Raw genomic sequence first — 27,359 nt, forward strand, 5'->3', positions numbered from 1 at the left:
ACTATGTCAGTGGCACAAAATATACATGTCCTTCAAATGTTGATATTTGGTTGCTTGTCAACCTAAAACAATTCGATATGACTTTTGGAATAGAGTAAATAGCCTAAAGGTAAGGCTATCTCACAAACTAATGTCACTGTTTTTATTAAACCTTAAAATGATTAACTCATCCGTGGCCACATTTTGAGGTTACTGTAACTATAAAAGTCTTATTAAGTAATCCTAGAAAGTGTGCATATTGAAAATAGCACGCAAAGGTTGCAGGTCTGTGGAGATCTTCACAATATAAATATTTGTGCAGAATCTCGAACAGTACTGATCACTTGCACTATGTACTTTTAATGTAATCTCTACAAGAACTATAATCCAGGTTGCAGTATTTGATGAAGCACAGTGATAACATATTAAACTGTTTTATAAAAACTAAATATCTAACATTGTATTCCCGTTTGAACTTCGCTGTGCTTTTAAATGGTTGAAAATGCATTGAGATGACAACTAAACAAAAAAATCTGACATTGTTTTTCCATTGCAATTTGGTTGTGCTTTTAGATGGTTGAAACATAGTGATAAGACATTGGGAATTCAACAAACTTCTGGCTGTCTTTTTGAGTGGGTGAATAAAGGTTGAAAACTCCTTGATCAACCTCTCAAACAAAACTGACCCACATTTCCACGTTGAAATGACGTAGTATGCCCAATAGGTTGTGCTTTAACACTCACTATCAGTGTCCCGTCACTGGGGAAACTCACATCACACTGAACTGGTCCTGGGTAAACATCTAAGACAACACAGACACCTATGATGGTGATCGGGAAATGGGACTTACCTCATACCAAAAGATAAGCCACAAAAACATTTACAGTAATTGTCTGATTAACACAAATCCCTTTCCTGTCACTGATTAGCAGGGTCTTTGGTTGTTTTCCAGAAGAAATGAAAGAGCCATTGGGTCTAAAACTTGTAAATCCCCCTCAGACTTTCCACAAAGGGCTCTTTTCATCTACTTATTTACTTTAAAAAAAATCTTGACTGAATTTAGCCTTAGTCTGGCTCGTGTTGTTGTTGGGGGGTGACTAAAGTGTGAGACATTTATATCAACAATATAGTGTGTTATGTTTTATCAATGGTCTTGAAAAGGCTTTAGCTTTGATAACATAGGCCGTAGGCTAGTTAGATTATCAGATATCACATGTGGAAGATTAAAAAAGGGATCAGGCCAATGTAAACTCAAAAGTAAGTGAAAATATTCAAATCCCTTTAATAGTACCTCATGATTTGAACAAAGTGCTTCACCTGTAGTAAACATTTTCCCTCCAGAATTCTCTCCCTTGTAGCTCTCTAAACTCTCATGCATTTTACACTTCCTTCATTGCCCCTGGATGCTGGGTTTAGAATGTGCCTGTACTCCCCCCCAGTGTCTATTCAAAGACCTGGGGTATTTACCTAGACATGCTAAGTTCTTGAGTTTTTGTCTCTCAGTTGTGATGATGTCAGAGTAAACAAATCAAATCATATCAAATTGTATTGGTCACATACACATATTTAGCAGATGTTATTGTGGGTGAAGTGAAATGCTTGTGTTCCTAGATCAGTTGTAATAGAACATCTCAAGGATCTCTTTGAAGCTAAATGTAAATAAGGTAGCAACATTTCACAAGGGAGCTATTTTAAAATCCCATATAGACCCCCTATGAATTATATTTTGCTTGAAGGTAGGCAAATAGTATGGAACCACACGAGTAGGCTACACTGACCACAAGGGGTCCCCCTCTGCCCAAAGGAGGGTCTGGTATTATGAGGAGGAAGGAACTAGTCTAGGGGAAGTTCGAGATGCAGGGAAATAAAGTAATTAATGGAATGTGATACAAAACCTATTTATTTGTTGCTCTGAATATGTATATTTTGCAGGAATTACAGGTTGCAATAAAGCACCGTACATTAGCAGTTGTTGTGGTGTTTTACTTAGTAATTCTGCTTACCAGTTGTTGTGATGTTTTACATAGTGAGTCTACTTACCAGTTGTTGGTGTCTACTTACTAAGGGGAGGCAGGGTAGCCTAGTGGTTAGTAACCGAAAGGTTGCAAGTTCAAATCCCTGAGCTGACAAGGTACAAAACTGTCGTTCTGCCCCTGAACAGGCAGCTAATCCACTGTTTCTAGGCCGTCATTGAAAATAAGAATTTGTTCTTAACTGACTTGCCTAGTAAAATAAATAAAAAACAGTTGTTATAGTGTTTTACTTAGTAAGTCTACTTACCAGTTGTTGTGGTGTTTTACTTAGTAAGCCTACTTAGATTTGATAGAAATGACATTAGGTCATGCAATAACAAATCAAAAATGTATAGGCCTACACATACAGACATCTGAAATCTGTAGCCCAATACCGGCTATTACCTAGTCTCATTTTACAGCCACTTGTGCCTACATACAGCTATATCCAAATCTAACCTTCTTAGTCCCAAATGAACCACTATATGGCAGTAGCATTTAGGAACCCAAAACATTGGATGGCCTTATTGAATGATTAAATTACATTAGGTTACCAACAGAAGCATAGGGCAGCAGGGGAGCAGGTCGCTTAGTGGTTGGAGCATTGGACTGGTAACTCAAAGGTTGCAAGATCAAATCCCCAAGCTAACAAGGTAAAGATTTGTCATTCTGCCCCTGAACAAGGCAGTTAGCTGACGGTGCGTAGGCTGTCATTGAAAATAAGAATGTGTTTTTAGCTGACTTTCCTACTTAAATAAATGAAAGAAAAAAGCAGGACAACCTATGGAAAACGCACAAATACAGAAGGTATTGATATTATTGAATAGGTGCATATTTATGCATTTTGCATCGGTTGGCCTGCTTCTGTGGGTAACCGAAAGTCATTTAATTAGAGCTGTGCTCTCAGGAGTGACATGCTTTGCATGTAGGCCTTAGAAACGGCAGAAGTTAGAAAGTAAAAAACAACAACATTATTTTAAACACCATCCCACCCATTGCAAGTTAAAAATGTGGTTGGTTGATTTCACAGTCACTCCAGAACTATGCCCTAATGCAGTTGAATGGGAGATGTTTTCAGTTTAGCTTCTGAGGGCCAATGGCTGATTTAGCTAGCTAGATTTTTCTCCCCAGACACCACCAAAGAAATATATTAATTGGATATTTTTTTTCACTTCAATGTTAACCCTTCCCTTTCCAACACAAACACAGATGAAATCAGAATATCATTTTAATTATAGAAAATACTACATTTCTATTTAAAGAAAAAACAATAAATCCTTAGGCCTGATCTGAAGGTGTAGAAGGCTGTTACGGTTCCCCACTGCTACTATTCTAACTCTCAACAGTAAATTGAGAGCCCAACTCAGTTGGAAATTGATCCACATGCCTACAAAAGGGACCCATCACTGAATTGTAAACTAAGAAGCTTTAGACCAATTTCATGGGACCAAATAAGATTCTCATCAACGGGGCTGTAGTGGAGCAGGTTGAGAACTTTCAAGTTCCTTGGTGTCCATATCACCAACCAACGGTCATGGTCAAAACACACCAAGACAGTCATGAAGAGGACACGACAACGCTTATTCCCCCTCAGGAGACTGAAAAGATTTGGCATGGGTCCTTAGATCCTCAAAAGGTAATCGCTGTTCTGATGTCCAGAAGCTCTTTTTGGTCATAAGAGACGGTAGCAGCAACATTACGTACAAAATAAGTTACAAACGATGCAAACAAGCAAACAAAATAGCATAGTTGGTTAGGAGCCCATAAATTGGCAGCCATCCCCTCCCACTGTAAACAACGCAGATAAACTATCTTGGGTTTGTTATAAATATCTTTGAAAGTAATCAACTGTGTGGGGATTCCTATGGGTTGTAGCCTCACTGGCGCTGTCCATGCTGTCACAGATACTATAATGGCACAAACATAAAGATGAGTCCTCTATCTATCTCTATGGATCATCTTTGCTCAAGGCTCGAACTAAGTGCGTGTGTGAATGATGTCATGGGTCTTAAAGACACAGCGCACTCTTTTATAAAATACGAGATTGCTTCTTCTATGCAAATGTTGTTGATCTGTACATTAAATGTCCCAAATGTAAGGAAAACATGTTGTTTTTCATCTGTAGCCCCGTGAAATCAGTCCAAACAAACTCAATAAATATTGAATATGCATTCACCTGTATTGTAAATAGGCCAGACTAAATCTTGATTTAACCAATGTATCAAAAGACTACAGATTATCATTCAAATCAATTATTACCTTTATGGTATGTAGTTATATTGGTAAAAAAACAACAACAATAAAACAGTCAAATTGATTGTGTGATTGTATAATTGATTAATTTAATGCATTCATTCACATTTTTCTTTTTTTTATGTAATGATATTGAGCTCAAAATATATGTCTGGATCAAGTACCATTCTGAGACTTTGGCTAACACACCTTATTTATTGTTTTTTATCTTGGTATTGTTTTGGTATCACTTTGGTATTGAGAATCGTAGTGGTATCGAGTATCGTGATACTAAACCTGGTATCGGTATCGAAGTAAAAATTCTGGTGTAGTGATAACACTAGGACCAAGTGTAATGTTCACGTGCAAATCAAATACTGTAGCCAGCGATTACTGTGATGTATATGAATGACATTCCATGAGAGCAGCAGTATTCTTTTTTAGATTATTTGAATTTATAATGTGTTTACAAGAACATTGATGGATGATAAGGTAATATACTAGTAGTATTCTAATCAGTCTAGGCCTGTTTTTAAGTCATGTACCTCAAAATCAAGGAGAGTGTTCAGTAGTTAAAATTACTGTAAATCTTATTCTTACTGGAAAAATTGCAGACTGTGGCTTTAACGGGGAATACGCGCCAACTGTTCCAAATTTGGTCATGTCACCGCCCGTAAACAACGCTCAACCTCCACCCAGTGTGCGTGAGCTTTTGCAGGGAAGATAATAGTGGAAATAGGGCAGGTTCGGGGACTGGATATAATTGTCTTGTTGGCATAATTATTCTATATTATTCTATTATTCCATGATTTCTAAATTATTGCGGTGCTGCACACAACCCTGATCTGCTTCCTAGAACGGTGGATCTACCAACAAACTCACGGTCGGTTTGTAACCATTTCAGCCTGCGCTCGTGCTTAACTTCGGAAACTATGAAGAGTCGATTTCGAGATGCACAAGAATGTTACAATTCAGTGGTAACTGTTCCTTGCCATAGGATCATTAGCTGTATATGAGTAGCATATGTGTCGTGACTTAACAGTAACACTGATTTTCAATGGTTGTAGTGCCCACTATCTTGGTTTATTACTGCAGATTGCACAATTTCATGCGAAACCAGACATGATTATACAGGAGGTGGATCCATATCACCAGACTGTTTACCTGTGTTGAAATATCTTGCATGCCTTGTGCATAGAATGTATGTGAGGAAACGTGCGTAATGTTGACTTTGGATGTATGGAGATGTCGAGCAACTGAGGATCCATAAGAACACATAAGAGTGATTGTCAACCAAAACAGACATTGAAAAAATGAGTCAAGATGAAGGGATATCATTGTCGGTTCCCTCCTTTGGTCCTGGCTCGGGCCCTGGGGGTGCCTGCGCGGACTCTGCTGGCCCCCGGGAAGACAGTGTGAGCGGTGCCCCCATTCCCGACCCTGGGACATTCTGGCACGACTCGGTGGTCAGCGGAAGCATCATTCCTAATATTCTGAGCTGCCCGAAGGACAGTGGCGGCTTGTTGTCTACGGTGAAATGTAAAAGCAGGGCTGTCACGGTGGCATATGTCGTCAACAGCGAGCTCACTCAGCCGCACACCGCAGAGAACATGGCCCTGCATTGCCTGAAAGACGCATGCGACTCAGTGGGAAGTAAACTGGAAATCATACACTTTGGAAAGATCGACTTTGGAGAGACGTGTGTGCTTGACCAGTTCTATAATGCAGGTACGAGGTGGTGGTGACATGCAGCATGTATGTGATGGGCTATTGAATGTGTTGCCCTCAAACTATCAGAATCAAAACAAATATACCTTTGTCATTGTCTATTCTTCTGAATCAAACTCCAACCATCAAACCCCAGCCTACAACACATACCATATATCACCAAAGTAGAACAGGTTCACTACTGTTCTATACCCATTGCAGTTGGTGGGAATGGGCCCATGCACATTAATCCACATGCCACACCAGTTGTCTCTAATGGGGCTTCTATTGTGGTTGCCATGAGCACACAGAAAACTGCACATAAGATTGTGTGACTGGTTCTACAAGTCAATGTTCAGAAGTATTAAATTAACTACTTTCCCCAGCCTACTTCTTTTCACAATGCCTATAGCCTAGCCATTTGTCAACCTGGAATCCATTGAGCACTAGAGAGTCTCAATGGGGGAATGTCTCATTTGCTCCACAAAGTGGGGAAGGGGGAACATTTTCCCACACACATTTTCCTTTACCATTATGTGCCCTTAGAAGTGAGGCTCATGGATTGTTTTGATTAGTTTGGGTGGAGGTTCAAATTTCCATTACACTCCAGAAGTGAACTGAACTTTTTGACTCAAACTAAAATACATTTCCCTCCTTGCCCATTAGTGATGATTGGAGAGAGAAATTGATAATTAAATATTGCAATATTATTTTTGGATGATATTACATCTGTTTGACTTCAAGTATTGATTTGTAAAATATAGATATATACACACACAGTGGTGAAAACAAGTATTTGATAACCTGCAAAATCGGCAGTGTTTCCTACTTACAAAGCATGTAGAGGTCTGTAATTTTTATCATAGGTACACTTTAACTGTGAGAGACGGAATCTAAAACAAAAATCCAGAAAATCACATTGTATGATTTTTAAGTAATTAATTTGCATTTTATTGCATGGCATAATTATTTGATACATCAGAAAAGCAGAACTTAATATTTGGTACAGAAACCTTTGTTTGCAATTACAGAGATCATATGTTTCCTGTAGTTCTTGACCAGGTTTACACACACTGCAGCAGGGATTTTGGCCCACTCTTCCATACAGACCTTCTCCAGATCCTTCAGGTTTTGGGGCTGTCGCTGGGCAATACGGACTTTCAGCTCCCTCCAAAGATTTTCTATTGAGTTCAGGTCTGGAGACTGGCTAGGCCACTCCAGGACCTTGAGATGCTTCTTACGGAGCCACTCCTTAGTTGCCCTGGCTGTGTGTTTCGGGTCGTTGTCATGCTGGAAGACCCAGTAACAACCTTCTACACCTGCTAGAAGATACCTGCATTGGTGTCTTCTACACCTGCATTGCTTGCTGTTTGGGGTTTTAGGCTGGGTTTCTGTACAGCACTTTGAGATATCAGCTAATGTACGAAGGGCTATATAAATACATTTGATTTGACCCACCTTCAATGCTCTTACTGAGGGAAGGAGGTTGTTGGCCAAGATCTCACGATACATGGCCCCATCCATCCTCCCCTCAATACGGTGCAGTCGTCCTGTCCCCTTTGCAGAAAAGCATCCCCAAAGAATGATGTTTCCACCTCCGTGCTTCACGGTTGGGATGGTGTTCTTGGGGTTGTACTCATCCTTCTTCTTCCTCCAAGCACGGCGAGTAGAGTTTAGACCAAAAAGCTCTATTTTTGTCTCATCAGACCACATGACCTTCTCCCATTCCTCCTCTGGATCATCCAGAAGGTCATTGACAAACTTCAGACGGGCCTGGACATGCGCTGGCTTGAGCAGGGGGACCTTGCGTGCGCTGCAGTATTTTAATCCATGACGGCGTAGTGTGTTACTAATGGTTTTCTTTGAGACTGTGGTCCCAGCTCTCTTCAGGTCATTGACCAGGTCCTGCCGTGTAGTTCTGGGCTGAGCCCTCACCTTCCTCATGATCATTGATGCCCCACGAGGTGAGATCTTGCATGGAGCCCCAGACCGAGGGTGGTTGACCGTCATCTTGAACTTCTTCCATTTTCGAATAATTGCGCCAACCGTTGTTGCCTTCTCACCAAGCTGCTTACCTATTGTCCTGTAGCCCATCCCAGCCTTGTGCAGGTCTGCCATTTTATCCCTGATGTCCTTACACAGCTCTCTAGTCTTGGCCATTGTGGAGAGGTTGGAGTCTGTTTGATTGAGTGTGTGGACAGGTGTATTATACAGGTAACGAGTTCAAACAGGTGCAGTTAATACAGGTAATGAGTGGAGAACAGGAGGGCTTCTTAAAGAAAAACTAACAAGTCTGTGAGAGCCGGAATTCTTACTGGTTGGTAGGTGATCGAATACTTATGTCATGCAATAAAATGCAAATGAATTACTTAAAAATCATACAATGGGATTTTCTGGATTTTTGTTTTAGATTCCGTTTCTCACAGTTGAAGTGTACCTGTGATAAAAATTACAGACCTCTACATGCTTTGTAAGTAGGAAAACCTGCAAAATCGTCAGTGTATCAAATACTTGTTCTCCCCACTGTGTATATATATATATGTATTATATATGTATTATATACAGTACCAGTCAAAAGTTTAGACATTCAAGGGTGTTTCTTTATTTTATTATTTTCTACATTGTAGAATAATAGTGAAGACATCAAAACTATAAAATAACACAAATGGAATCACGTAGTAACTAAAAAAAGTGTTCAAACAAATCAAAATCTATTTTATATTTGAGATTCTTCAAAGTAGCCACCCTTTGCCTTGATGACAGCTTTACACACTCTTGGAGTGACCAAACTTTTGATTGGTACTGTATTTTATTTGCAGCTGTAGGTAGCTTTCGCTAGCGCTAGTTGTCTATGCCTGCGTCAAAACTCGGGTATTTTTCATCCTATCATTTATTATCCATCTTCTTTTTAAATAGTGAGCCAACATGTATTCAGCACTTTTATTAACCTGACTGATCAAACAAGCTCTCTTTTGTCTCTCTGCAGCATACAGCCTAGTGAGAAATATGTTTGGAACATCAAATCGCAATAAAATTGCAGTATTGAATCGCAATGCATATAGAATCGTAATACATATCGTATCGGCACCTAAGTATCGTGAGGTCCCTGGCAATTCCCAGCCATATTGCCCATGTCTCTCATTAGTCTGAAAATTAGTGTGAAAACACCATTCTCAAAATTGACCGCAAATGCGATTATGCATGTCATGCTATTATAAAAGGTGCATTTTTATGGTGAAAATTTTCTTCCCCAAACTTGAAACTCATGTGTTGCGAATGTATGCCAGTTAGGCTCTACATCCATTGTAAAGTGGATTAATGGGCTTCATTTTTTGGCCATTTAGTTGTTATACAAACCTTATGAAAACAAATAAGCCTATGGGCTAGATTACATGAGGTGTGCGACTATGATTTGTAAAAGTTTTTTTTTAAAGTCGACATTAGCTGTTTCTTGCCTTACTGCACACAAGCTGGGCATCATTCACAAGTGATAGGCTAATATTGCCACCCATCAGACTGTTTTTGATTTAATATTGTCATTACATATACTAAATAATATGTGTGAAATTTGTTTTGATTTAGAAAGGACCAATATCATGCACCAGCTCGAAACAGGGGCCGGGGGATAAAATACATGTCATCTATGCAATAGCATCATCAATAGCAAATGGAGGATGCTTTTCCCGTTGTTAATTTTCATGCCAGCCAGGTAGGCTATACTTCTGTTGTAAAGAGAAGCAATGAATTTAATATTAGGAAAGTTGAGAAATACACTGAACAAAAATATCAACGCAACGCAATGTAGTTTTGGTCCCATGTTTTATGAGCTGAAAAAAAAAATCCCAGACATTTTCCATACTCACAAAAAAGCTTATTTCTCTCAAATGTTGTGCACAAATTTGTTTACATCTGTGTTAGTGAGTATTTCTCCAAAATAATCCATCCACCTAACAGATGTGGCATATCAAGAAGCTGATTAAACAGAATGATCATTCTGATTGGCTGGGCCTGGCTCCCCAGTGGGTGGGCATGGCTGCCAATTGGGTGGGCCTATGCCCTCCAATGCTCACCCATTGCTGCACCCCTGCCCAGTCATGTGAAATCCATAAATTAGAGCCTATTACATTTATTTCAATTGACCGATTTCCTTATATGAACTGTAACTCAGTAAAATATTTGAAATTGTTGCATGTTGCTTTTATATTTTTGTTCAGTATAAATATAGTAGACTTAGCCTATAGAAAGCTGATGGGATCCTTCTCTTTTTAATAGAGGCCATCACTCTGTTTTCTCACGCAATTGCATAGCCTATAAAAATGTTGCGCAACATGAGCTCTTGGGCTCTCATGAAGTGTTTGATTAGATTTATGATTACTTTTGCATTGATGTCAGAGTGATTAGAGAGACTATAGAGTGCTGAGTACCAGGCAGTTAGCAAGTTTGGTAGGCTACTTATGACCATCAGCAGTATCAGAGCTTGGAGGAACCTAATTACTGTGACTGTAACAGTCACGTGGATTTTGACTGCCGTCATGACTTGTGACCCCCGGTGAAGTGGTAATACGGTCGCCATAACAGCCCTAGTGATGGACCATTCTTGATACACACAGGAAACTGTTGAGTGTGAAAAATCTAGCAGCGTTGCAGTTCTAGACACAAACCAGTGTGCTTGGCACCTACTACCATACCCCTTCAAAGGCACTTAAATATTTTGTCTTACCCATTCACCCTCTGAATGGCACACATACACAATCCATGTCTCAAGGCTTAGAAATCATTCTTTAACCTGTGTCCTCCCCTTCAGCTACACTGATTGAAGTGGATTTAACAAGGGAAATCAATAAGGGATCATAGCTTTCACAGTCTGTCATGGAGAGATCAGGTGTTTTGTATACTCCGTAATACAATAGGACAATTTCTATGGGAAGAAATTATAAAACACCTGTGTTGTATAGACTTAGCTGACATCACAGCTTACCCATTGTTGGTTGTCATAACATATCATTATTGGTTGTGTAAACAGAACTCAATATGTTCCCTTTTTCTTGGTTTGGCTGTTTTCCATGGGGCCTCTGTGGAATTTTCTGTATACTTCTGACGGGAGCTGGGAAGTGGTTCCCAGAAACCCTTTTTGTATCTGTTCAAAATGTCCACAAGCTTTGTTGAAATGACAGAAGCTCCCTAAAGATTGCCAACGTCTTTATCATGTTCCTACAACAGGACATTTTAGGAGTGGAATCACAAGGAAAGAGAGAGAGGAAAAAGCTTTTGTATACAATGAACTAGATGCCTGACCACTTCACTCCTTTTTTGGAAAAGCTGAACTGCCATGAATTCCCACATTTTGAATGACATAAAGAAAGGAGCATTCACAGAACATGTAAATAAGTGCATCAGGAATGTGCAAGTGGAAACACATGTTCACAGTACATCAAATTGCTCTGATCCATCAAAAGTTCTGATCCATGTTTGATATTCACATGTTGTGACCTCGCTGAGTAAACGCAGCAGTGGCTATTGACATAACCCAGACATGAGATGTTCTGGTCGCCCTTGGTCAGTTCAGTCTAATTATCGGAAGACCTCTATGTTGATAAATGTGTCTGTTTTTCTTAATATGTTTTGTCATTTTCTATATTGTACGGTGCATTCAGAAAGTATTCAGAAAAACATTTTGTTATGTTACAGCCTTAATCTAAAATTTATTAAATCGTTTTACCACCTCATCAATCTAGACACAATAACCCATAATGACAACCTCCTTTGTCATCATGGGTTCTTTGCAACTCTGCCTAGAAGGCCAGCATCCCGGAGTCGCCTCTTCACTGTTGACGTTGAGACTGGTGTTTTGCGGGTACTATTTAATGAAGCTGCCAGTTGAGGACTTGTGAGGCATCTGTTTCTCAAACTAGACACTGACGTACTTGTCCTCTTGCTCAGTTGTGCACCGGGGCCTCCTACTCCTCTTTCTATTCTGGTTAGAGACAGTTTGCGCTGTTCTGTGAAGGGAGTAGTACACAGCGTTGTACGAGATCTTCAGTTTCATGGAAATTTGTCACATGGAATAGCCTTAATTTCTCAGAACAAGAATAGACTGACGAGTTTCAGAAGAAAGATCTCTGTTTCTGGCCATTTTGAGCCTGTAATCGAATCCACAAATGCTGGTGCTGCAGATACTTAAATAGTCTAAAGAAGGCCAGTTTTATTGCTTCTTTAATCAGAACAACAGTTTCAGCTGTGCTAACATAATTTCAAAAGGGTTTTCTAATGATCAATTAGCCTTTTTAAAATGATAAACTTGGATTAGCTAACACAACTTGCCATTGGAACACAGGAGTGATGGCTGCTGATAAAGGGACCTCTGTACGGCTATGTAGATATTCCATACAACATCTTCTGTTTCCAGCTACAATACTCATTTACAACACTAATAATGTCTACACTGTATTTCTGATCAATTTTATGTTATTTCAATGGACAAAAAATGTGTTTTTCTTTCAAAAACAAGGACATTTCCAAGCGACCCCAAACTTTTGAACGATAGTGTATATCAGTTTAATTTACCACTGGGGAACTCCAATCAAGTTATAGAAACATCTCAAGGATGATCAAAGAAACAAGATGCACCTGAACTTAATTTGATTTATTTTGGTATTGTCCATATGTAGGTCGTTTTTGGTCACAGGTCCAGGAATGGCTGAAGAATTTCAACATTGCCTGGAACTAATGCTGCAGATAGCAATACTGGATGATTTGAAAAGCCATAATCAATCAATCAATCAATAATATAATAATTATGTAAGCAAATAATTATTTTAATTTTTAATTTACAATCTAAAGAAGCTATGAGAATAGAAAGGTTCACTACTTTTGTGAAGCATCACTGCACAGTGGAAAAATATATGGCAAATAGAAATCCAAAATGGATGATGTTGAGAGACAGATGGGAGGGGTTGAATGGAGCTGAAGGGTGGGACTAATAATAAGATAACCAATGTAAAACATACGGGGTCTGTAAAATGTATATAGGTTCAGAAATTTTGTGAAATAGCACAGTTACAAATAGAAATCAAACTGGATGGACATCAGAAATAGAGGAAGGACTAAAAACAAACAAAATATAACTATTGTAAAATAGTTTGTGTCTGTAAAATGTATATAAGATATATAAACTGAAGGTAGAAGCCTAAGTGTTTATTGGAAGGGTGGTAGGATTTGCGGGGAATCATAAAGGTACAGTGGGGCAAAAAAGTATTTAGTCAGCCACCAATTGTGCAAGTTCTCCCACTTAAAAAGATGAGAGAGGCCTGTAATTTTCATCATAGGTACACTTCAACTATGACAGACAAAATTAGGGGGAAAAAAAAACAGAAAATCACAATGTAGGATTTTTAATGAATTTATTTGCAAATTATGGTGGAAAATAAGTATTTGGTCACCTACAAACAAGCAAGATTTCTGGCTCTCACAGACCTGTAACTTCTTCTTTAAGAGGCTCCTCTGTCCTCCGCTTGTTACCTGTATTAATGGCACCTGTTTGAACTTGTTATCAGTATAAAAGACACCTGTCCACAACCTCAAACAGTCACACTCCAAACTCCACTATGGCCAAGACCAAAGAGCTGTCAAAGGACACCAGAAACAAAATTGTAGACCTGCACCAGGCTGGGAAGACTGAATCTGCAATAGGTAAGCAGCTTGGTTTGAAGAAATCAACTGTGGGAACAATTATTAAGAAATGGAAGACATACAAGACCACTGATAATTTCCCTCGATCTAGGGCTCCACGCAAGATCTCACCCCGTGGGGTCAAAATGATCACAAGAACGGTGAGCAAAAATCCCAGAACCACATGGGGGGACCTAGTGAATGACCTGCAGAGAGCTGGGACCAAAGTAACAAAGCCTACCATCAGTAACACACTACGCCGTCAAGGACTCAAATCCTGCAGTGCCAGACGTGTCCCCCTGCTTAAACCTCTTGAAACTCCCCATCCCGGATCCGGGATCGTGACTAAAGCCTCAGGCTCATTAGCATAACGCAACGTTAACGATTTCTGAAAATCGCAAATAAAATGAAAATAATGCGCCTACTCTCAAGCTTAGCCTTTTCTTAACAACACTGTCATCTCAGATTTTCAAAATATGCTTTTGAACCATAGCAATTGACTAATTTGTGTAAGAGTATGCTAAGCTAGCTTAGCATTTTGAGTAGCATTTAGCACGCAACATTTTCACAAAAACCAGAACCAAATAAATAAAATAATTTACCTTTGAAGAGCTTCGGATGTTTTCAATGAGGAGACTCTCAGTTACATAAGCAAATGCGCAGTTTTTCCTGAAAGCGTCTGTGTGTAGGAGAAATCGCTCCGTTTTGTACATCACATTTGGCTACCGAAACGAACCGAAAATTCAGTCACCTACAACGTCAAACTTTTTCCGAATTAACTCCATAATATCGACCGAAACATGGCAAACGTTGTTTGGAATCAATCCTCAGGGTGTTTTTTCACATATCTCTTCATTGATATATCGTTCGTGGAAGCCTGCATTCTTCTCTGAATTCTGTGGAAAAATACTTGCAGCTGACTTTTGCGCACCAATTTCGGCGCAGGACACTGGGCGGACACCTGGGTAATGTGGTCTCTTATGGTCAATCTTCCAATGATATGCCTACAAATACGTCACAATGCTGCAGACACCTTGGGGAAACGACAGAAAGGGCAGACTTACTCCTCTCGCATTCACAGCCATATAAGGAGACAATGGAAAACAGAGCCTCAAAAATCCTGCTCATTTCCTGGATGCCGTCTCATCTTGGTTTTGCCTGTAGCTCACGTTCTAGGGCACGCACAGAAAATATCTTTGCAGTTCTGGAAACGTCAGAGTGTTTTCTTTCCAAAGCTACCAATTATATGCATAGTCGAGCATCTTTTTGTGACAAAATATTGCACTTAAAACAGGCACGTCTTTTTATCCAAAAATGATATAGCGCCCCTAGAGTTTCAAGAGGTTAAGCCAGTACATGTCCAGGCCCGTCTGAAGTTTGTTAGAGAGCATTTGGATGATCCAGAAGAAGATTGGGAGAATGTCACATGGTCAGATGAAACCAAAATATAACTTTTTGGTAAAAACTCAACTCGTCGTGTTTGGAGGACAAAGAATGCTGAGTTGCATCCAAAAACACCATACCTACTGTGAAGCATGGGGGTGGAAACCTCATGCTTTGGGGCTGTTTTTCTGGAAAGGGACCAGGACGACTGATCCATGTAAAGGAAAGAATGAATGGGGCCATGTATCATGAGATTTTGAGTGAAAACCTCCTACCATCAGCAAGGGCATTGAAGATGAAACGTGGCTGGGTCTTTCAGCATGACAATGATCCCAAACACACCGCCCGGGCAACGAAGGAGTGGCTTCGTAAGAAGCATTTCAAGGTCCTGGAGTGGCCTAGCCAGTCTCCAGATCTCAACCCCATAGAAAATCTTTGGAGGGAGTTGAAAGTCCGGGTTGCCCAGCAACAGCCCCAAAACATCACTGCTCTAGAGGAGATCTGCATGGAGGAATGGGCCAAAATACCAGCAACAGTGTGTGAAAACCTTGTGAAGACTTACAGAAAACGTTTGACCTCTGTCATTGCCAACAAAGTGTATTTAACAAAGTATTGAGATGAACTTTTATTATTGACCAAATACTTATTTTCCACCATAATTTGCAAATAAATACATTAAAAATCCTACAATGTGATTTTCTGATTTTTTTTTCTCATTTTGTCTGTCATAGTTGAAGTGTACCTATGATGAAAATTACAGGCCTCTCTCATCTTTTTAAGTGGGAGAACTTGCACAATTGGTGGCTGACTAAATACTTTTTTCTCCCACTGTATATTCTAAAAAAAAGTATGTAGGTCTATATCGGAATGTATATGTATATATGTGTATATGTATGCATGCGAGTATGTATATGGATATATATATTTACCAAAAAATATATATGGGGGATTGGAACTGATGCAGACAATTACATTGATGGAAGCAACATTCTTTCTGTAATATTAAGCTGATCCACCCATTATTTGAAAAACAAAAAACATATTAAAAAAAGTTATAGAAACAACTCAAGGATGATCAATGAAACAAGATGCACCTGAGCTTAATTTGATCCATTTTAGTCTAAAGCTGTAACGTAACAAAATGTGGAAAAAAGGAAGGGGTCTGAATACTTTCCCAATACACTGTACGTGTTTAATGTATTTCTGCAGGGCTCATCTGTAAAATACACCCTGGTCTCAGTATGACTTCCCTGTCAAAATAAAGGTTAAATAAATCAATCCCATCAATAGATAAAGGTCAAACCACATGTTCAAGCCACATGAGGTGAGCCGGTGGTGTAGGCTTCTGTTTAAAAGGTGTAAAGGTTTTAAGGCTTTTTAACAGTATCTTGGGTGTCGAGGACAACACTCTTGCAGTGACTGCCACCTGTAACTGTGCTGGGTAGAGGTATTAGTCATGTTAAAAATGATTCTGAGAACAGTATTACCTTGATATAAGTAATTGTTAATCCCCCAACTAAAGTTGCTCCACTGTGAGCTGATCTGAACCATTGACTGACTGACTAAATGTGTTTCTGTACCTCACAGCAGGGGCCCAGTGTGTGTTCTATTCAGTTTAGTTGGTCTGTTTGCCAGTCTGTATCTATTACATCCCAAATCCTACCATGTAAATCTCTAACAAGAAAGTCTGATGTTTCACCCTCACCCGTCCCCTACTCATTTCAGTTCAACCCAAAAGGAAGTACTGAACTGCAGCCTCATATTCCTAGAGGGAGGTTTTCATAAAGGAAACAGTGAACTGTTGTTGTGATACAGTACGTATCTTCTGGAGGGAACACCAGTCCCCAAACAACATTCTTTAATCTCATATGATACCAAGTGGCTTTTGTATTAATTTAAATATAATATTACATGTAAAATCAAGTTGGTGTCATTGAATAAGAGCTCATGCTATTTTGGAGAAGCACTTATAGAGTATTGGATTCAAAGGTTATCAGTCACTCTACATTACCATATAGCCTTACACATATCACATTCAGCATTGATTTGACAGCCAGAGGATTCCTGCACAAGATCCTACATGCACTTTGGTCTGACCTGAAGGTTGGCTGGCGGCTGTCGTCCTCTGCTCCCATTGGTTGTCAACTAAGTTGTTTATCCATGCTCATGTGTATTGTGGCGGTCCATGTGGGCTACAGAGCATCAGGTCAGGAGAAATTGTATCACCAGCTGCACTGCTGTCCAGGGAATCCAGTCTTTATTGGAAAAATAGAGTGGTGTAGAGTGTTGGTTGATCAAAGTACTCAGTCAGGTTTTATCAGCAGTTTGGGTATGTTGGTGTCAGGTGTGCCAGCATAAGTTGGCAGTAGGGCATGGGAAGCAGTTTTGGCTGTGGACATTGGCAGTGTTTGAGATTGATTCAGATTAATATTAGCATGATTAGGCAGTCAGTAAATAAAATAACAGTCATAACCTTTGTAATACATACATTTTATTGTATTTTACAGTAAATATATCCAATATACCAAATAGCAGTAGGATAAATGAATGATTATTATAACCAATTGTTTTTCTACCTTAATCCATCGAACTGTCGCTGTCTCCTTCCTCCAATGTGCGCTCTCTCCTTAAAAATGTGCTCTCTCCTTTAAAATGTGCTCTCTCCTTAAATGCGATCCCTTTGATGCTGTAACACAATCTGTGTGTGTACTACCTTATGCATAGTGCTCTGGCTATATGTTTTGTCCGGTTTGTAGATATGCAAGAACAATGCTAAAAGCCACCATTTCTATTGAAATGAACTACCAAATCTCATTCTTGGTGAGTGGACATTTACAAGTGAATGTGAATCTGAGACAAAGTGATGAAAACTGAAGTTGAAATCAATGCTAGGTTAACAAACGTAAAATACACTGAGTGGACAAAACATTAAGAACACCTTCCTTATATTGAGTCCTCCCCTTTTGCCCTCAGAACTGCTTCAATTCATCGTGTCGTAAGCGTTCCACAGGGATGCTGGCTGATGACTCCAATGCTTCCTACAGATGTGTCAAGTTGGCTCGATGTCCTTTGGGTGATGGACCGTTCTTGATACACACGGAAAATGTTGAGCGTGAAAAAGCCAGCAGCGTTGCAGTTCTTGACAAAAACATATGCGCCTGGCACCTACTACCATACCCTGTTCAAAGGCACTTAAATCTTTTGCTTTGCCCATTCACTTTCAATTCATGCTTCAATTGTCGCAAGGCTTAGAAATCCTTCTTTAACCTGTCTCCTCACCATCATCCACACGGATTGAAGTGGATGTAATTAGTGACATCAATAAGGGATCATAGCTTTCACCTGGATTCACCTGGTCAGTCTATCATGGAAAGGTGTTCTTAATGTTAAGTAAACTCAGTGTATGTGTGCAACAGCTGCATACTACAAGCAGACAGGGATGAGAGGAGAACATTGCACACTTTAATAGAGCTATTTGAACAGTTATTGCTTTGACCGTGGATATTTGCCCAACAAATAACCGAACCCCAAAATTCCATGACCATCACAGTTATTGCATGACTTCTCAAATGTGTCTTCTTGGTGCTGTTGCCAGATGATATTTGTGTAATTGAAGGTAAATCGGATTAAGATAATTCATTTGACAGAAAACAAATCCCTCTTGTTAAAATCAAGTTCTCTTGGTTTATTTTTTCTTTTACAAGATGCCAATCGGGAAGTGTGAGGCTAGTTGAGGCAACTGGCAACGTGGTAAGCAGCTCCCTGTGTGTCAACCTGGATGGGATCAATTCAAATTCTGTTCTTGCACTTTCCCCCTGGGCCATGGTACTCAATCTCTGAAATATGCTTGTGTGAACAGAAACTAAAGTATCAAAGCTGAGGATTCTTTCTGCAAGATTATTCACATTTCCTGTCGGGTTGGGGGCTTGTCTCCTTCCTCCATATTGCACTCATTTCTAAAAGTAGTATTTCTTATTCTTATTCTAAAAGTAGTATTTCTTATTTTTGGGCAGGGTTTCCAAACTGCTGAATAACCATTGTGAAAGTACCCTGCATGCTTTCCTATGAGATGTTACTTATAGAAGCAGGCACGGCACGCTCAACTTAAACACCAATATAGTGACTTGTTCCCTGGGTTGTTGTAGCAGAACAATACTGAACTTAATTTGGGCACTTAAACCTATTTAAGTGGTTTGGTTTCTTGGGCAAATAAACCTGATCTGAAAATAACATTACACATCTGAGTGCTTGAATTACTTTTGAGTAGCAGCTAGCAACACTTGTTGCTGTGTGAATTGAATATTAGTCCCATTTACTTTTTCTTGACTGATTGTATGACATCATGGTGCACTGATAGTTCCCTCTTCAAGTCAGCTTCTACTTGACGCCAGGAAACATAATGGCATGTGAACGGAGCACACTAAAGCAGGAAGCACCAGTGACTCGGTCAGTAATCAGGTGAAGCAGATGCCAAGCTACAGGACTGTTTTGCTAGCACAGACTGGAATATGTTCCGGGATTCTTCTGATGGCATTGAGGAGTACACCACATCAGTCACTGGCTTCATCAATAAGTCCATTGATGATGTCGTCCCAACAGTGACTGTATGTACATACCCCAACCAGAAGCCATTGATTACAGGCAACATCCACACTCAGCTAAAGGGTAGAGCTGCCACTTTCAAGGTGCGGGACTCTAACTGGAAGCTTATAAGAAATCCCTCTATGCCCCCTGACAAACCATCAAACAGGCAAAGCGTCAATACAGGAATAAGATCGAATCGTACTACACCGGCTCCGATGCTCGTCAGATGTGGCAGGGCTTGCAAACTACTACAGACTACAAAGAAAACCATAGCCGTGAGCTGCCCAGTGACACGAGCCTACCAGACGAGCTAAATTACTTTTATGCTCGCTTCGAGACAAGTAACCCTGAAACATGCATGAGAGCATCAGCTGTTCTGGATGACTGTGATCGCTCTCTGTAGACGAATTGAGTAAGATCTTCAAACAGGTCAACATTCACAAGGCCGCAGGGCCAGAAGGATTACCAGGACGTGTATTCCGAGCATGCGCTGACCAACTGGCAAGTGTCTTCAATGACATTTTCAACCTCTCCCTGTCGGAGTCTGTAATACCAACATTTTTCAAGTAGACCACCATAGTCCCAGTGCCCAAGAAAGTGAAGGTAACCTGCCTAAATGACTACTGCTCAGTAGCACTTATGTCAGAAGTCATGAATGAATACCGGCCAAACATTCCAGAGATGACGCCTTCTCAATCGCACTCCACACTGCCCGAAGGATATACTGCTTCTCCGAGACCAGGCCCAAATCCCTGTCATTTGCTTGAAGAAAAGACTGAAATACAGAAATATATTACACCTATGTGAGAATGCTCATTGACTACAGCTCAGCCTTCAAAACCATAGTGCCCATAAAGCTCATCACTAAGCTAAGGACCCTGGGACTAAACACCTCCCTCTGGAACTGGATACTGGACTTCCTGACGGGCCACCCCCAGTTGGTAAGCGAAGGTAACAACACATCTGCCACGCTGATCCTCAACACTGGGGCCCCTCATGGGTGCGTGCTTAGTCCCCTCCTGTAATCCCTGTTCCCACAACTGCATGGCCAAACACGACTCCAACGCCATCATTAAGTTTGCTGACGACACAACAGTGGTAGGCCTGATCACTGATGGGGCTGTAGTGGAGCGGGTCAAGAGTTTCAAGTTCCTTGGTGTCTACATCACCAATGATCTATCATGGTCCAAACACACCAATACAGTCGTGAAAAGGGCACGACAACACCTTTCCCCCTCAGGAGACTGAAAAGATTTGCCATTGGTCTCCAGATCCTCAAATTTATACAGCTCCACCATCGAGAGCATCCTGACCAGTTGCATCACCGCCTGTTATGGCAACTGCTTGGCATCCGACCGTAAGGCACCACAAAGGGTACTGCGTACAGCCCAGCATATCACTGGGGCCAAGCGTCCTGCCATCCATGACCTATATACTAGGCAATGTTAGAGGAAGGCCCAAAAAATGGTCAAAGACTCAAGTCACCCAAGTCATAGACTGTTCTCTCTGCTACCGCACGATAAGCTGTACCGGAGCGCCAAGTCTAGGTCTTGCTTAATCAACAATTAAACAATTAATCAAATGGCCACCCGGACATTTTACATTGAGGGGAGGACCATCCTTCTTAGTGAATTTTCATAATTCCAAATAATTTATTAAAACACACTGTTTTGCAATGAAGGTCTACGGTAGCTTCAACAGCACTTTGTAGTGTAGCACCATGATGTAGCCGGATGACAGCTAGTTTCCATCCTCATCTGGGTACATTGACTTCAATACAAAACCTAGGTCACTCTTGCCCCCCCCCCCCCCCCCCCCCCCACTTCCATAGACTTATACAGTAATTATGACAACTTCCGGAGGACATCCTCCAACCTATCGGGGCTCTTGCAGCATGAACTGACATGTTGTTCACCCAATCAAAGGATCTGAGAATGAATCTTGTACTGAAAGCATAAGCAACTTGCTAGAACTGCAGTGCATAAAATGTGGTGAGTAGTTGACTCAAAGAGAGCAAAAGACAATAGTTGAACAAATGTATTTCTTTAAAAATTAAGGAGAAGCAAGAGAGAGAGAGCTATATTTCATAGTATTTTTCCCCACTTTCACTTATCTAGTGAATGCAGCTATCTAGTTTAGCCTATTCAAACACCCGGCTCAAACAGAGATGGATGCTATATTAGCTATCTGGCCATGGCTATCCAACACTGGAACTCTTCCAATTCAAGGTAAGCTTGACTAGGAATTTTTGCCACCGGGGCCCGTCGGTGTAACTGCTAAACTGCTTGCTGAGTGTACATTGTAGCGGGTTTACTAACCCGTAAGTTCTCGTAGCTATGTTGACTAGCTATGACGTTAGCTAATATAATGACAACGATGTAAGCTGTGTGTAGCGGTTATGAAATGAAGGCTTGGAAAGTTGTTTTTGCCTGGTCACAGATAGAGGTTTTGTGCACTGAAGTTCACAAGCGAAGGGAAAAGGTGAGAGGAGAGCGCGTAGATGCGAGAAGGAATTCTACCACGAGCAAAACGATCATGCTGTTTGTATGTGGCTGCTATGTAAGTGAACTGTGTTTGCATGTGATCAGGGGTGTGGTGTGTTCATCCTGCCAATTCTGTTGAAAAACGTTTCTTAAACGGAAGCAAACAGGGATAAACATACCTGCATTTGTCCAATAGATACTCTAATTTGCAACTGTTGGACTAATGATTACACCCTATGTACAGTGCCTTGCGAAAGTATTCGGCCCCCTTGAACTTTGCAACCTTTTGCCACATTTCAGGTTTCAAACATAAAGATATAAAACTGTATTTTTTTGTGAAGAATCAACAACAAGTGGGACACAATCATGAAGTGGAACGACATTTATTGGATATTTCAAACTTTTTTAACAAAACAAAAACTGAAAAATTGGGCGTGCAAAATTATTCAGCCCCTTTACTTCCAGTGCAGCAAACTCTCTCCAGAAGTTCAGTGAGGATCTCTGAATGATCCAATGTTGACCTAAATGACTAATGATGATAAATACAATCCACCTGTGTGTAATCAAGTCTCCGTATAAATGCACCTGCACTGTGATAGTCTCAGAGGTCCGTTAAAAGCGCAGAGAGCATCATGAAGAACAAGGAACACACCAGGCAGGTCCGAGATACTGTTGTGAAGAAGTTTAAAGCCGGATTTGGATACAAAAAGATTTCCCAAGCTTTAAACATCTCAAGGAGCACTGTGCAAGCGATAATATTGAAATGGAAGGAGTATCAGACCACTGCAAATCTACCAAGACCTGGCCGTCCCTCTAAACTTTCAGCTCATACAAGGAGAAGACTGATCAGAGATGCAGCCAAGAGGCCCATGATCACTCTGGATGAACTGCAGAGATCTACAGCTGAGGTGGGAGACTCTGTCCATAGGACAACAATCAGTCGTATATTGCACAAATCTGGCCTTTATGGAAGAGTGGCAAGAAGAAAGCCATTTGTTAAAGATATCCATAAAAAGTGACGTTTAAAGTTTGCCACAAGCCACCTGGGAGACACACCAAACATGTGGAAGAAGGTGCTCTGGTCAGATGAAACCAAAATTGAACTTTTTGGCAACAATGCAAAACGTTATGTTTGGCGTAAAAGCAACACAGCTCTTCACCCTGACCACACCATCCCCACTGTCAAACATGGTGGTGGCAACATCATGGTTTGGGCCTGCTTTGGGACATGGAAGATGGTTAAAATTGATGGCAAGATGGATGGAGCCAAATACAGGACCATTCTGGAAGAAAACCTGATGGAGTCTGCAAAAGACCTGAGACTGGGATGGAGATTTGTCTTCCAACAAGACAATGATCCAAAACATAAAGCAAAATCTACAATGGAATGGTTCAAAAATAAACATATCCAGGTGTTAGAATGGCCAAGTCAAAGTCCAGACCTGAATCCAATCGAGAATCTGTGGAAAGAACTGAAAACTGCTGTTCACAAATGCTCTCAATCCAACCTCACTGAGCTCGAGCTGTTTTGCAAGGAGGAATGGGAAAAAAATTCAGTCTCTCGATGTGCAAAACTGATAGAGACATACCCCAAGTGACTTACAGCTGTAATCGCAGCAAAAGGTGGCGCTACAAAGTATTAACTTAAGGGGGCTGAATAATTTTCCACGCCCAATTTGTCAGTTTTTGATTTGTTAAAAAAGTTTGAAATATCCAATAAATGTCGTTCCACTTCATGATTGTGTCCCACTTGTTGTTGATTCTTCACAAAAAAATACAGTTTTATATCTTTATGTTTGAAGCCTGAAATGTGGCAAAAGTTCGCAAAGTTCAAGGGGGTCGAATACTTTCGCAAGGCACTGTATATATATATTTTTTTTTAACCTTTATTTAACGAGGCAAGTCAGTTAGGAACAAATACTTATTTACAATGACGACCCTGCTTTGTTCAGGGGCAGAACGACAGATTTTTACCCTGTCAGCTAAGGGATTTAGATCTAGCAACCTTTCGGTTACAGGCCTGCCGCCCCAGGTAGCTGGGGGAATAGAATATAGTCATTCAATATGCTGTAATAGAAATAAGGCCATGCTCATTAAAAAAAATTATCCTCCCTCGTCACCAACCGCCACTGGTGTCTACCACGTTTTCCATATATCTATATGTTCCTAAATCATAATTGATGTAAGCTAATATTTGCCTTGGCTCAAATCTAATCTTATATAAGGCAGTAGTTTCCAAGGAGAGCGCTGAACATCGCCTACCCCACCCATTTTAAGTCAGGCTGCCTTCGCTGGGACCTTTCTTTGTGTCAATACATAGCAGCAGACACACCACATTAAAATAGATTGCCTATTTGCTTTGATGATCCTTTTGGTCTTGTGTGGACGTTCGGTTCTCAGTGAGTGAGACTGGTGTTGGAACCCAGGATATACAGTGAAAGGGCGCTCCATTGGAAGGGATTACTAGCTCTATGTAATGTGTATGTTAACATGGAAGGGGAAACTTGGAAGCACATGAAAAGGTGGAGTTGGTCTGTTAAATGTTCTCTCTGGAGAACACTGTCATTACAGAACATTGAAGCACTGTTTTAGCCCACTTTTATTTGTGCTGTTATCAGTCAGTGGTACCAGAGGGACTTCTGTAAAAACCACACCTCAACCACACCCCATACTTAATACCAGACAATGTTATTTTGACCTTTTCTTTTGGAAGATTTTGTGATGTCACAGTCTGGTCCAAAAATGACAATTTGGGCAAATTGAAGATCCTAATCCAAAACAACTATACAGGCATTATTGTCCCATCAGGAAGCATCAATCTCATCTTATTTCATTTGACACTTAAACAAATTGGTAAATGTGAATCAACTATATAGTAGGCTACAATACGTTGTAGGCATAACATACTGTATGTTATACTGTAGACGTAGGTACAGTTGTTCAGTGTTAAGCCCACTAACAGGCCATCTCTGTCCCTCACAGACATAGCTGTGGTGGAAATGACGGACGCTTTCCGCCAGCCCTCCCTGTTCTACCACCTGGGTGTGAGGGAGAGCTTCAGCATGGCCAACAACATCATCCTGTACTGTGACACCAACTCTGACTCGCTTCAGTCCCTGCAGGTAAGCTGTGTGGTTCACACGCTCTCTCGCACACACTCAGGCATGCGCACATGCCTTACATAAACATATCTGCAGCCTGTCCGCCTTTTTTCCTCATCACTTTGTCCTTACTTTAATCAATTTAATGTTTCCACAATGGATGTAATGTAATACGGTTCATCGGGTTAATGACAAAGTCTATATTTAGAATCTGAGTGGGGAACCTGTAATAGCTGTCATTGCTGTTGTAGTGCCAGTTCAACACATTAGTTATTTGTTTGAAGGGAGATGCATTTACACCTAGACAGGAAATGGTGTGTTTCATGAAAAGGAAAGGAGACATTAGGCCTCTGTAAAGTAGCATCTGACAGAGGAAAAACAATCCCCTTTATATCCATTTAGCCGTCTAGTCTTGTAAAAGAGCATTTCGTAGACAGGGAAATGTCATTGATAGACTGACTCATTTCCTTGCATTTGCAGAAGAGGTTTGCAAGTGTATCAATTTTGGTGTTGTCTGTGCCCTTGGGCTGGAGTCCTCAGGTGATGTACAGTTGAATAAACATCAGCCTAAACTGGTTTGCAAAGTGAGAGAGCCCTTGCAGCTGCAATGGAATCCCCTAACAAATCCCACCAACAACAACACACAGGCTTGCAAATTAGAGAATGGGGGAGGGGAGACTGGTGCATACAGAGCCTTCAGAAAGTATTCACACCCCTTGACCTTTTCCACATTTTGTTGTGATACAGCATGAATTTAAAATAGATTAAATTGAGATTTTGTGTCTCTGGCCTACACAAAATACCCCATAATGTCAAAGTGGAATGATGTTTTTAGAAATGAATACAAAATGAAAAGTAAATAAGCATTCAACCACTTTGTTATGGCAAGCCTAAATATGTTCAAGAGTAGAAATTTGCTTAATATGTCAAATAGTTGCATGGACTTACTCTGTGTACAATAAGTGTTTTTTTATTTGATTCTTTTATTTTTACCCAATTTCGTGGTATCCAATTGTTTTTAGTAGCTACTATCTTGTCTCATCGCTACAACTCCTGTACGGGCTCGGGAGAGACGAAGGTTGAAAGTCATGTGTCCTCCGATACACATCCCAACTAAGCCGCACTGCTTCTTAACACAGCGCGCATCCAACCCGGAAGCCAGCCGCACCAATGTGTCGGAGGAACCTTGGTTAGCGTGCACTGCGCCCGGCCCGCCACAGGAGTCACTGGTGCGCGATGAGACAAGGATATCCCTATTGGAAAACCCCTCCCTAACCCGGGCTAGGCCAATTGTGCGTCGCAGTGCATTTCAAACACAGATTCAACCACAAAGACCAGGGAAGTTTTCCAATGCCTTGCAAAGAAGGGCAACTATTGGTACAGTGGCGGTCGGTACAGTCATTATTTTTTGGAGAATGGCCTTATTTCTATTACACCAAATTGGATGACTGTCATTCACTGTAACATCGATAGGTTTAGGCTACTAAATGATATTCAAATTTTCCCTATACCTATCATGAGGTTGCTACAACCTAGCCAATGAATTAAAGTTTACAACGTAGGTGCACACAGGTTGAGGGGAAAATTTGAGGGGATGGACAGACAATGACATTCAATACCGCCTTGCACAGTCTTGCCTGCATCTAGCTTACCTGGGGTGTAATCATTAATCCAACAGTTGAATACAAGAGTTTCTATAGGACAAATTCAGGTATGTTTATCCCCGTTGCGTTCTGTTGCTTCCGTTTTTAAAAAAGGTTTTTCAACAGAATCGGTGGAATGAATACACCCCTGATCACGCGCCACATGTAAACATTCATTCTCTGATCCTTTGATTGGGTGGACAACATGTCAGTTCATGCTGCAAGAGCTCTGACAGGTTGGAGGATGTCCTCCGGATGTTGTCATAATTCATGTGTAAGTCAATGGAATGCGGTGAGAACCATGAGGCTCCTAGATTTTGTATTGAAGTCAATGTACTCAGAGGAGGACAGAAGCTAGGCTGTCCTCCGGCTACACCATGGTGCTACCCTACAGTCCTGTTGAGACAACTGTAGACCTTTATTGCAAAACCGTGTGTTTTAATCAATTATTTGGTGAGGTGAATATATTTTGTTTAGTTTTATCTAAAAAGGATAATAACATTTGAAATGTCACTATTTCACTATTTTTATGAAATTCACTGAGGAGGATGGTCCTCCCCTTCATC

At 40.6% G+C, this 27,359-nt stretch overlaps 1 protein-coding gene across 2 annotated transcripts in view; it reads left to right on the forward strand.

Annotated features, from left to right (window-relative positions):
- Positions 1-4,908: 4,908 nt before the first annotated feature.
- LOC135506032 (mitogen-activated protein kinase kinase kinase 5-like) overlaps positions 4,909-27,359 on the forward strand; it is a 63,838-nt gene continuing 41,387 nt past the window's right edge. For both annotated transcript variants that reach the window (XR_010450330.1, XM_064925391.1), the window contains exons 1-2: positions 4,909-5,952; positions 25,032-25,171. Coding sequence is in view for 1 of the 2 variants with exons in the window: in XM_064925391.1 (XP_064781463.1) it covers positions 5,538-5,952; positions 25,032-25,171 (555 nt within the window). In the remaining variant the exon portion in view is untranslated. The remainder of the gene's footprint in view (positions 5,953-25,031; positions 25,172-27,359) is intronic.

Source organism: Oncorhynchus masou, chromosome 19 (assembly GCF_036934945.1).
Source record: "Oncorhynchus masou masou isolate Uvic2021 chromosome 19, UVic_Omas_1.1, whole genome shotgun sequence".
Taxonomy (NCBI): Eukaryota; Metazoa; Chordata; class Actinopteri; order Salmoniformes; family Salmonidae; genus Oncorhynchus; species Oncorhynchus masou.